General features: G+C 39.8%; 1 protein-coding gene across 3 annotated transcripts in view; it reads right to left on the reverse strand.

Moving 5' to 3' along the window:
- Positions 1 to 12,941, reverse strand: part of APP (amyloid beta precursor protein) — a 214,461-nt gene that overhangs the window by 87,682 nt on the left and 113,838 nt on the right. For all 3 annotated transcript variants that reach the window (XM_069870690.1, XM_069870682.1, XM_069870673.1), the window contains exon 6: positions 4,245 to 4,447. In XM_069870690.1, the coding sequence (XP_069726791.1) occupies positions 4,245 to 4,447 (203 nt within the window). The remainder of the gene's footprint in view (positions 1 to 4,244; positions 4,448 to 12,941) is intronic.

Raw genomic sequence — 12,941 nt, forward strand, 5'->3', positions numbered from 1 at the left:
TGAAATAGCTGAGCTTTAAATTATGATGTCTAATTAAAAGCTATCAGTTATTTTAATGCAAATCCATTAGATTAATTTTATCAGCTATTGCTCAGATGTTAGAGTAGATTAACATTCTTCATGAAGATCTCCTAACAAAAACCCAGCAGTTACCATAACTAGTAACACTCATATAGCAACCTACCGACGTTTTCTTTATAGGGTACAGAAATACACATTAACTTTTTCCAGCTCAAGCACACTGCACAGTCTTGAAGCTAACAAAGAACAAGAACTACTACTCTGAAAAGTTATTACCTTTCTTTTAAAGAAGAAAGCAAGGCAAAGCTACTGAGGGTGAAAAAAGCCCAATTAATCTAGTATACGCTACTAACATTATCCCAAAATTTACAGCTGATGGTCTAGCAATGAGGGTTACTGAAAGGATATGAAGTCTCTCAGACACAAAAATCTCCAGCAAAATCCCTCCGTGTTATATTAATAAAGCTAAGAGCTATCATACAAACATCGGGCTACTTTTCTTTTGCTAGGAAACCAGCATATGGTCTCTCACTTGCAACTCCAGATTGTAAACATAATTAAAATGTCACACTGAATAGCACTGCTTAAATTCTTTCCTAACTTTTTAAAGGAACCCAGCTGGATTTAAAAAAATCAAAACCAGTTGCTAAAGGGCAACATTATACACTAAGATGAGGCAGGTCAAGCTCACGCTGCTGAATCCCCTGCATCTGCTCATAGGTAAGTGAAGACGATGCCAAGTGTTTTCTGCCAGGCTGCTGCACTGGCCCCACTGCTCTCCTTTAAATGAGACCTGATTGACTACTATGTTAACAGGAAGCACTAAGCTGATACTGCTTAATCTTTGTCGTATGCCAAGCGAGTCTGATTGTTCTTGTCAACTACTGTGCTAAAGGAGAGCAGGAACGAAATCACAAACAACTGCGTGATAGGGGAGCAGTGCTCCTGCTTGCTTCAGTCACTTGCTGAATAATCACTGGGAGCCTGGATGCCTCAGGAGCAACTCTGCAACACCCACAATACTGGGACGATGATAGCAGAAATCAAACCAAATCAAACTGCTCCCTTGCTTAAATCCCTGCCAGCGATGAGTCACTACCCTTGCTCCATACATATACAAAAGTCAAGAGCCACAGTTTTCCTGCAGGGCTTCATAAACAAACACCACTTTCTTCAGCACAAACTCAGTGGTAACATCTAGTGATTGGAAGTGAAGAATGTGGACCTGACACTTATTTCACTCTTTGGATCCCTGCAGCCTCAGACACATAATCATCTGGAAATAACATCTGAAGCCCACCCAGAGCGTATCTCAAAGTTTAAATAGGGTCTGCTGCCCTACTCCATATGAACTGAGTTAAGATGGTCCCTTACAAACAGCGAATACTGGCAAGTACTGTGCTACGGAAAGTTTATTCACCTTTTTTAATAAACACCATAGCTCGTAAAAAATGGTTGCTGCAGAAACACAATGAAAAGACTGTTCTCCTGCCAATGACCTCTCCCTTCTCTAGGCAAGACTGATTTCTTTTTCACTGAAAATAAGTTTGCAAGTGGTTCTACTACAGCTATTTTGATCACGATTCATTAAAATATGCATAGAAATAAAATTGCCTAACAAATTGATTCTAGTAGGACTCAAGTGTCTTTAAAGTATAACATCACATTTACGCTTCTCAATTATTTATGGTTGATGGCAATCATTCCATTGATTTAGGGCAAGAAAGGGTTCAGCACCAACCCACAATAAGATCTTAATTAATGGCTTTAGAATAGTTGCTCTTTGTTGATTTCACATATGAAAATCAGCTCTCAAATTGGACAAACACACTCTCTATTCTCTTTAATGCTAACAACATAATATTAGTTATAGCTTCAGAAAGCATACATAAAACTGTCTGTAAAGTGTCTGGAGATCATAGGATATGTTTTATGAACTGCACTGATAAATGCTTGAGAAAAGTAGCCTGAACAGAGCTCACATCCACAAGAATGAAGCTCCAACACTTAAACTCATCTGGGCAGGCTTTCAAGATTTCTCCATAACATGGACCACTTCTTAATTCATACATTGCCTGCAAGGCTCCTCAGCCTTTTCCATTTGCACTGAGAGCAACAAACTTTTCCGTTTGTAACAGCAAGACAACAGCAGATGCCCACCACAGAAGCCCCTACACTGGATCTGCTGACTGTATCAGGAGGATGGAGGCCTGAAGGAAGCTTTCATTTAAGTGCCGCAAGGGAAGTAGAAGCAAGGCCCAAGGCTCTAAGTTATGGGCACGTCTACATTTAGAAATAGGCAAGCACTTTTCATGATGCAGCTCCGTCAGACACCAGTTACACACACACAGGGACAGTCTCAGCAACCTTCATGCCACAGGAAGGCTAGAGGTCAGAAAGCCCCAAGGGCTGTGGCAGAACTGTACTTAAAATTTGCATTAGTAACAGATTGCCCTCACCTCATTTGCAACAACACATATTTTACTCATAATCACCCATGGTGGGAAATTGTAGACTGTTGGTGGGAAACTGTAGATGTTTCTAAAGGATTTTTGAAGGATGGCTTCAAAAGTTTGTCTCATCTCTTCCGTATTTTACATTCATATTACTATACACTATTTTCCTGAAGGCTAAACATCTTAACCTCTTTGAAATGTCAACCTCAGTAAAGAAATACGTTCTACCTAATTTGTCCTTATTTCCACTCATCCAAAATCCCATTAAAGTCAAGTGTTCTTTTTTTTTTCCCCTCTCTCAAAATTCATTTACCAGCAAGAACAAGGCATTTCATCCCCAGGTGGTGAAAGCTCACATATGGAAATATATTTAATTGGTTTAAAGATTTAAACATAATCTCCTCCCGCCCTCTCCTCACTGAAATAGCTCTCCAATAACTGAGCAAAACACTCAATGCAGTTATATAAGACAGAAATGCAGAAGACTGCAGTTGCCAGCCTTAGAAAGAAACATTTGCAAGTGATCTAAGCAATCATTAGCACTTTTGATTAGAGAGCTTATCTGCACTGAAATGAAAATGGCAAATGAAGTTAACGCTGCTTTTTCCAAAGCATCCCCCAGGCTCCGTTTTGTCCACTGAGTGGATGATAAATGGTAGGTGGGAGCACTATACTCTATACTTGCTCTGTCCAATGGCAGCACCGTGGTTCAAGAGGAGAGGACACAATCACATGCCAAATAGGGGACTGCTGGCACTTCAGTCCCAAGCAGCCCAAGAGGCAGGAGGTGGGAGAGCAAGGGGAGAGGAAAGGAGCCAGGCCAGATGTTTTCTGCCTTATTTCACAACCATCCCAACTGTTGCCATTTTGCCTCCAACTCCTGCAAGCCTGAACTCTTTTCTTTTCAATGAGACTTTAATCTCATTTCCTGCCTTCATCTCCAGCACTTACTGCTAAAGACCTAAGCACTGCAGAAAAAGTAGTGTCTACCCTACAGAGATTTACATCATATGAAATTGTATTTATTAAAATAGAAATATAAGGATAACTCATTCAAATATGTATTGTAGGATAAATCAAGCATTTAGAAATGTTATGTTGCTATGTTGTCCATGGACCAGGGTATGGTAATAATTACCAAGTATCATGAAAAATTTTAGAAATGAAGAGTTCTTTCTCACTCCATGTTTAACTTTTTCAGGAACAAGGCATTCCTATTTCATCCCCACCCTGCAACACAACTCATTGGTTAGGTTCACTTTTCTGCAGTTATTTCCAAATTCACAAAGTTTACTGAACTGGTTTATGGAGAGGTATTCGAAACGGTACCCAACAGAAATCACACAAAATGACTCATCACTGCTGTCAATATAAGAGATCAAACCAGTTAGTGCTACCTCCTGCTTCCACTTGACACTCCCTATCCTTCTGCAACAAATGCACGATATCCCACACATGTACTTTTCCTGTGTTATTTGCTACATGTGTCAAATTTTATTTAATATTACTTCAAAATAAAACTGACATTTCTGCTTCCGTGCACAGCATACACAGTGACCACACCTCATAGACAGACACCTCCAAAAAATATTCGTAAGAGAAAAAGGAAAGGGGAGGGGATTCAACGTGCAAATTACAGAGGCCAAAGCGTAACAATGCTGCAACTTAGGATATTTTGCTGTTTGGAACATTTTTTGTCATAAAGGGCAAACATGCAAAGCAGCAGGATCAGTTTTCCAGTCCCAAGCTAAACGCCCACGAATTTACCTCTGACAACCTCTTCCACAGACTCTGTAGTTGTGGTGGTAGTGGTTGCAATACTGGTAGTTCTTTCAGTTGCTTCCTCATACTCTTCCTCTGTCTCTTCTTCAATTTCATCACCCTCATCATCGTCATCATCAGCATCATCATCTTCCACAACGGTGAGCTCCTCATCTTCCTCTGCCTGTTCTTCTACTACCTTACCATCGCTAAATGAAGAAAATTACAATGATGTGTCAGCAAGAACAATTTCAAGATAAAAACAGAGAACATTTTATTCAGAAACTCCATAAGGACAAGAAGTTACCTGTTCTCCACCTCCCTCCCCTTTAAATAAAAAAGAAAGAATGAGAGAGTCTAGAATAAGAAATCAGAAATGCTAAAACCAAACAAACAAAGGGATCAACATTAGCAATGCAGTGAGGAAAAACAGCAAGATGCCAGTGTGGAGTTCCTCCTTTTGTACAGGGATGAAAAAACGATCCCCATCAGCAGTACTGTATTTTGATGGCTGAATTACACTCCAAACATTCTTGCTCCATGCTGCTGTCAACAAATCAATCTTTATTTCAAAAGAAGCTCAAATTAGATCAAAATGCAATCAGTTCACATGGACATGGAAATGAGAGAGCTCCTCGGGACCTTCTCACCCTGGAGACACCTTACCCAGAGGCTTGCACTGGACTAACTTGCATGCCATCACAGAACAATCCCAAGTGCTGAACTGACCCGAAACTGTCTACACTGACTACCAAGTTTTTTGTTCTGTTGTTGAAGTAGTGCTGCAGCCACTTCTACAGGAATTGTGCACAGAGATGTCTGCTTTCACAAAGGACAGGACTGAGATAGTCAATGTGTGATGCTAGAACTCATGTTTAGCTAACTTGTTGAGAGTTTTTGTCTTTAATATTTTATCTCTTTCTGGCATCTGAAAACAGATCATGTCTGTGACACTGCTTTTCTTGTTCTAACACCCACAGAAAGTGAGGACCCAGTTTTGGTCTTCTCTGTGACAGCAGCACTGAAGGAGAGGTGAAAGCCACATGGTTTTGTGAATGAGGCTGCCATCTCAGCCAATGTGTGCAGCTGTTCAGCACAAGTTTAGCTCCGATGCTTTGGACTACCAACATCACTGTACAATTGATCCATCAGGTTTCCATAAAAGAACCATGGAACTCGTGTATTAGGATGGCAACACAAGCACCCTACATTCACAAAGAAACCTCAAACTACTGGGCTAAACACTGCTATCCATCATAGTGCTTTGAATTCATACAGCTGCCCCAAATACTCAGGATTTAATCAATCTTGGACAATAGAAGGGAATACTGCAGTTGACTATCAAATGCATTTGTCAAGAATTTTCTGTGATCACTCTTAATACTGAATGATATACAGGTCAAAAAACATATGCTCAAGCCACTGCTACCATTGCTTTTGAAAGGCTTCCTAACTTGGTTCCCAGCTGTAGCATGGTTTCAGGTTTGTTAATCTGACCTTCTGCTTTAAAATCACTACTAATGAATAAATGATCTTTAAATATTCAAACATGCAGTGACTCTTTGTCACCTTCATACACAAGTGGTTTTTCTTTTTCATAGCACTGCATATGCTTGAACAGCCTTATGTCAATTTAGCACCTTTTCTCCTTCACCTCATTACAGAGAAAAAGCTTGTGATATTTAATTTTATAACACTTAGCCTACTACAGCTTTGAAAGTGAACTCAGAGCACAAAGGAAAACAGTACATTCTTTCTTAAGTGTGTATTAAGTTAAAAAATGCACAGATAGAAGACTTATATGCCATAAGCCTGACTCTACTAGGAGAAAACTAAGTCTCTATACAGAGAAGAATGAATCTACTGTTCCTTTTCTCCCAAAATATTTTGTCGCCAGAGACGCTACAGCTACTTAAAGTAATAATGCAGCTTTCAAGCTCAGGCAGGTTATATGAATGGCTGTAGTAAGAGATAACTTCCAGAGGAGTTTGAGTAAGGGATGACCTGTTTCCATTTACATGGGAGAAAGACCGAAAGAGAGACAAAAAACACACTGGAGGGTTCTCTCAATTTCTTGACTTCAAAGACCTGGCTTAGAAATTTCACTGTCTCCACTGTGTGTTTTCCCCCTGTCACTCTAATTTCGGTATGTTCAAAATTTTCTCCTCTGTTTTTAGGAACTCCATTCTGAACAATAGTTTTCTTCTAGTTTTATTTTTCTTACCAAACAGTTCACCTTTTGATGAACATGAAATAAATGCTAATTGTACACCATCACCTTTTGACTGCAGGACTGAGGTAGATTTGTATGTCTAGTATTTGTTTCTGATCTCCAGGTTAAGGGGCTTCTTGTCTTGGCTAGCTACAGACGCTGAAACTAGGCACGCTGAGAATAAGACAAAGATTTTGATCAAGAGCATCAGATACCATATGCCTTTCAACATTAAAGAAACCTGCTCTCTGTCATTTCTCTCACCTAAGCTACAAACACAGCAGGCTTTAAAAGAAAAAAAAAAAAAGTAAGCTTTTTCCTCTTCCTTTCACATGAATGGTCACTTTCAGATATTGGCAACTCATAAAGTTAAAAAAGGACAACAAAACCAACCTAAGGAAACAAACAAAGGAAAGTCAATTAGTCACATGGAAGTCACTTCGAAAATAATTTATGCGCATGCATCCAATATCCATCTGGTTTTAGCTACACAAAAGCAACGAACTCAGCTATGTCAGTCTACAGCATTTTGCCAGGACATTCTCAGCATCAAGGCCAAGCTTTTTTTTTTCCCTTGCCTTTTTTAGGAGCTGTGATGAAGGGGGCAGGATGAAAGAAGCCAATTCTCTGTATGTGTATAGTTGGCTAAGCCCACCATTACAGTGGGCCCTCCTTTCCTCTCCAGTCAGTAAGTATCAGAAATAAACTGATAAGGGCAGTCCCCACCTGCATCCCCTTTCAGACTTACTGAAAAACTAGACATCCGAGAAGCTAAAAAAAGCCAGAAGTGATGCAAGACTACAACAGCTGATGGAATCAGGCTCCTGAAAATATTCGGAAAAGTTTGCATAAAAATGTACTGCAATATTCCTTCTACTATTTTCATCACTCCAAGAAAAATCATATTTCTGCTAGCAATATATTCTGTAAGGGTCAATCACAAGGACAGTATTTCACAGGATTATATTCTATTGCAAATTTCAAGAAAAAGGAAAAATGAAAACAGAAGTGATTTTGCCTTAGATTTAGATACCTAAACAGAGCCAAGAGCCTTGCTATATACTTATAGAATTAAAATGCCTGAAACTGGGCTTTGGAAGGTCATTTCCCTAACATGTTTTAAAAACTCTCCATTGTACCAAAGTGCGAAGCTACATTCAGGCACTCCAGGTTTTCTCCAAAAGCAATTACTTCTAGAAAGACGAGCTAGTCTCTTCCTTTATCAGTACGCTCTTCCAAAGAAAAGGGGATGAGGAGATGCAGCGCTTTATGCTCTCTTTAGAATCATAGAATAACCAGGTTGGAAGAGACCCACCGGATCATCGAGTCCAACCATTCCTATCAAACACTAAACCATGCCCCTTAGCACCTCGTCCACCCGTGCCTTAAACACCTCCAGGGAAGGTGACTTAACCAGCTCCCTGGGCAGCCTGTTCCAGTACCCAATGACCCTTTCTGTGAAGGATTTTTTCCTAATGTCCAGCCTAAATCTCCCCTGGCGGAGCTTGAGGCCATTCCCTCTTGTCCTTTCTTCTTGAATGAAGCCAAATACCAGTAACTAGCCAGACTGGAATTATTACAGCATTTCAGCCATGCTCAGCTACACCACACAGCATCACAGACCAGTATACAAGAGGCAAGGACATATCCTAGCAAGCCCTAACAGTAACAGCAGCAACAGTTTTCCATTAAATATCAGTGCTAGCCCAGTGAGACACACACTCCTAATAGCCAATCACAGTAACTACATTCAGCAGTGCAAACACTAGATAACGGCACCTTCTCAGAGGCCACATTTATGACAGATGTGAGAAAATCACCACCACCATGCAGCCCCTTGCCAGGACTCCTCAAGACCCAGGGGCCACAAGGGAAGAGAGGGCCCCTCAGTATTTATCAGCACTCAGGGGACCTGGAGCATCACGCCTGAAGATACAGGTTTAATATAAACAATGCTACATCTTGATGTGCTGCTGTTGCACACAAAGACAGTGAGTGGGACTTCATGTATTCTTAGTATTAGAAAGATATTATGTCTTCTAAGAAACATGAAAAATTATGCTTGGTTTTATTCCCTTGGATTTAATCGCTGTTATCAGCCTGGCTCTTCTTCAAAGAGCATGAATGCAATAGGGATGATAAAGAACAGAGAAGGAAATGAACTTACACTTTAACATTGGGAGTAAAGCATCAACTTTTCAAATGGGGACAAAACTCTCTCTTGCACAGTACGCAGAGCTGTTTCTCCCTGCATGCTAAATTCATATTTCTCAATAAACACCACCATGGTGCTGTTTTCCCAGACAGCGGGTATAATTTTTGCACACCTCTCATCACAGTAATCAGTTTAAATCCACCATTTTCACACAAAGGTTTACTACCAAATGAATGTGGATACTGATATTTTTCTCAGAAGTCTTGGAGTTTTATTTAATAATAATACCAGGTGTGCTTACTTCCTGGTATTATTATAACATTTTACCTGCTTCAGTAAACAAATATGATTCAGTCTTGTTTCTTCAGGAACCATGATACCTTGACAGCTCTTTCTGTATATTCCCTTGATACAATCCCAGCCGGGTTTTATTAGCGCCACAGATTGCAGTGTCTCGTGTACAAGAAATTGCTGGCATTTTGCCTTAGTTTAGTCGTGCCAGTGACAGGAGTTTTCAAAGGCTGCTCAAAAAATTTACTGGGTATGCTGACAAGTTCACAGTTTTGTAAAGCCACATTATCATCATCTGAATTTAACAGTTCAGCAGTAAACAATGGAGGTAAATTGTTAGGCCTGGATGCAGCCATGAAAATTCTTGCATGTACACACACACACTGTCATGCCCCGGATCCACGAGGTACACACTTGTGTCCAGGCATCCTTTTGACCTGCACAGTCCAAAGAAGGTGGATCATTTATCTGTGTGGTGATCCAGAGGCCAACGAGGTCACTCACAGGGCGAAAATCAAAAGCAAAATTTAGTCCGGCTTTGACCAAAATAAACAGACCAAAATACTCAGACGCATAGCTGAGATACAGGGATACAACTTCTTAAAGTTGCGGAAAACAGATTTCAATCTTTTCCTTGCTCTCTCTCTCTCTCTCCATATAATTTACCTTACTGTTTCTTAGCCTGTATCGGTGTGTGTCAGAATAATCTGAGTGACCTTGGCTGTGAACCATGAATCTGTAATGTATATCTAATAACTTCCTTTTCTCAATCCATCACTGCAGTGAGAGCTGGCACTGACATATTATTATCTACTGACCTCACTTAGAAGTGCACATTGTCCTGTTACTTTGTGAAGATAAAACTGAAGGAAACTGTAAAAGAAAGTAAAAGAAAGTGAACCATGCTACCTCTTGCTCTTCAAGAAATATGAAAATCATTTAGTTAATTAAAGTTTCCTTTCCATATTCCAATAATTTTATTGCAAATATGTTCCACTCGGACTGTGGTTTTTAACAGTCAGCAAGACTGAGCAAATACCTGGGGGAAAGCTAATTCCAGGAGAGGAACAAAATCAGCAGTAGCAACAAGCTGCAATCTACCCACAGAGAGCAAGGCAATATATGCTGGCTTTAGAGAGCTGTAGGAATTAACATAGGAAAAGCAATTGCTGCGCTTACCTTGCAGCCCATGTTCTTTCAGCCTAACAGGCTGAGCTGATGGTTTATTTAAGCATCCATAAACTTTAACACTCTAAGTTTCTGGCACAAGATGCAGGTTTCCAAAAGCACAAAATCTCCCACCCGTCTATAGCCCCTACACCTCTCCCACACGAACTTCAAGAACCACATGACAGGATTGGATTGTCAGGCATTCAGCCTGGGTCTAGCTTTGCTTCCAGCACAAGACTAATGGTAAGCACAGATATGTATTTATCCCTGTGTATAAGAACATTACCGAGCACAAAGTTCTTAAACTGTGGGAATAGAAATAGACAGATTAAACTGTGAACCTATACATGCCTTAGAGTTAACCCTTAAAAGAAAATGCAAACCAGAAATACAAAGCAAATTAAAACAGTAGGACACATGCTTGGAATCCAAACAAGAAGATGAGTGCATTTGAGATGGCCTAATTATCAGGCTTTTGGTTAAAAGCAAATCAGAAAGCTAACAGGCAAGGAACTAAATTCTCCCTCAACAAACCTGCACATGAGAAGCTCAGGTATTTTCCACATAACATTTTTCCAAACCTTGCATGCTAGAAAAGGTCCTTCCAACTGAAGGATGAGATTTCTCAGGAACTGTGTTTGATCCCACCACCACACTTGTCTGAATGGCATCACTAATTAAACACATGAGGCAACAGAGGAACTACTTGAAGCAAAAAACTAAGCCAATAGTGCACTTCGGCACACGAGCAGCCACCTCACCATACCTTCTGTTACTAACTTCGGCTCTGGTACACTATCTGACTTCAAGACTAAGTTGACTACACTAGCTACGTGAACCTGAGTATCCAGGCAGTAAATTTAAACAAGAACTACCAAAGTAATTTTCTATGGGGTAGAATAGAGGAAAGGAAGTCAATACCAAATATGAAATGAAGATTTTAGCATTCACCTTGAAAGAGCAAGGAGTTACATCGAAAAGGTCTATTTTCTTCAAGTCTGGGGGAGGTGGGAACAGACAGCAAAGCAAGAATTCAACTGCACTGCAATTGTGAGATTAGGCACAAAGCCAGGAAAGAAAATGGCTACACCAGACCTCCAGTCTATGTAACTGATCTTTTAAATGGCTTATTGGCATGAAAGCTTGGAAAATTACAATGATTTACAGGATTGAAACTCTGCTGCACAAGGTACCTCAGCGATAATATTTCTGGTTTCCATGCCATGTGACCACAAAAGCACAAACTGCCTGGGTTATTTTCATGAGGGCTAGATTATACTAGGTTAGTAAATCAAGTATTTCACAAGGAGAAGAAATAATATGATGTTTGGACACATATAAACATTTACAAAGATACAGTTAAACTTGTAAGAGCTCAGATGGGCACCTTCCTCCGCACACTAAGTCAGGAAAAGCAATTCATATTCCCTAGCACTGTTCAGATATATGTTTTGTCACTTCTAATTATTTTACTTCATGTTTTCTTTTACTGAAGAGGTTGCAATTATGCCTGGTTTCAAATTTCCTAACAGAAAAAAAAGAAGCCATTTCAAGAGTGTCACATAGGCAGCTTTTGAGTTCTTAGATCTTATCAAACAACTGAATTATGTGCTTCAGATGTTTCTCTCCTTTCACTGTTTTTTTTTTAAATCCTTTATATAAAAACAATACCAAAAGTGTGCCTGGTTTCATTAACTTTGATAGAAAACAAGAACAGTTTGACTAAAAATCTTTTAATCTAATTTTTAAATAGAACATTTCTAGAAATTAAACACGCATTCCTTGCCCTGCTGCCTCTGGCAGACACACTTACTTTACTTCCCCGTAATTAAAAATCAAGAAGGTATACTTTAAATAGAAATTTCTTTCCACAGATGACTTGCTCTAAAAGACAAATGTACAAGGTAGTATGTAAAATTTATCTCGTGCATTCATGGAAGGTATCTGGTTAACTGATAGGCAAGAATAGTTTTTCTAAACTGACCTAGTTTTCTCTCGGAAAAAAGCCTTTGCTGCTGTTACTGTTCAGATGTTTTTCTTTAGAAGATAGGGGATTCAGCAAACAGGTCATTTTTAGGGAAGGACAGAGTAATAATATATTTAACCTATATTCTTTCTCACTTTGACTGTTTTTGCTAAAGAGAAGCAAAATAGAAAAGTAGATCTATCTGCAATCATACAGCTCTGTGAGCCTGATGACGCTGAATAAATATTAAATTCAAAATCCTGACATCAGAAATGCATTAAGGCTGAATGTGATGGAAGACGGCAGAGTGAAGGTCACCTGTATGGCCCTATTTCAGCCACCTTGGGAATCGGCAGAAAAATCTGCATCTGTTACAACGTGTTTGCTTCCATACTCAGAATGGACTATTCAGAGTCTCTGTCCAACCTGCTATCCCCTACAGCTTATCTGAGGCAGACTTAGTGTGCTCCTTACCCAGCCAAGCACTTGCCCTGCTCATAGAATACGTCTTCTTGGTACCCTCACACAACCATGTCAGGGCGAAACTGGAAGAAGAACCTTGTTTTACAATTGTGAAAGCAAACAACAACAAAAGAAAAAAACAATCAGAAGCATGAAGCAGCTCTGGATGTTCAATTTAAGACATTGGATGAGATTTTTCAGACAATATGCCTTCCCAGACTTTTTAAATACAGATGCCACCAGCAGCAGCTTCAAGTGCACAGAGCTTCTGCAGAGCAGATAATCTCTACTCAAGCAGCAGAAGAAAAAGAAACATGTTTTGTAACTAAGCTTTTTATGAGTACAGCACACCAAGCCTAGCAGAAGTCTTCCATGGTAGAAGCAAGCATAAGTGCAGGTCTTCAGGTCAACATTTCTTATCTTTTCTTTCACTCAGGTCACGATGTG

This window comes from Phaenicophaeus curvirostris, chromosome 1, assembly GCF_032191515.1.
Source record: "Phaenicophaeus curvirostris isolate KB17595 chromosome 1, BPBGC_Pcur_1.0, whole genome shotgun sequence".
In the NCBI taxonomy this organism is placed as follows: domain Eukaryota; kingdom Metazoa; phylum Chordata; class Aves; order Cuculiformes; family Cuculidae; genus Phaenicophaeus; species Phaenicophaeus curvirostris.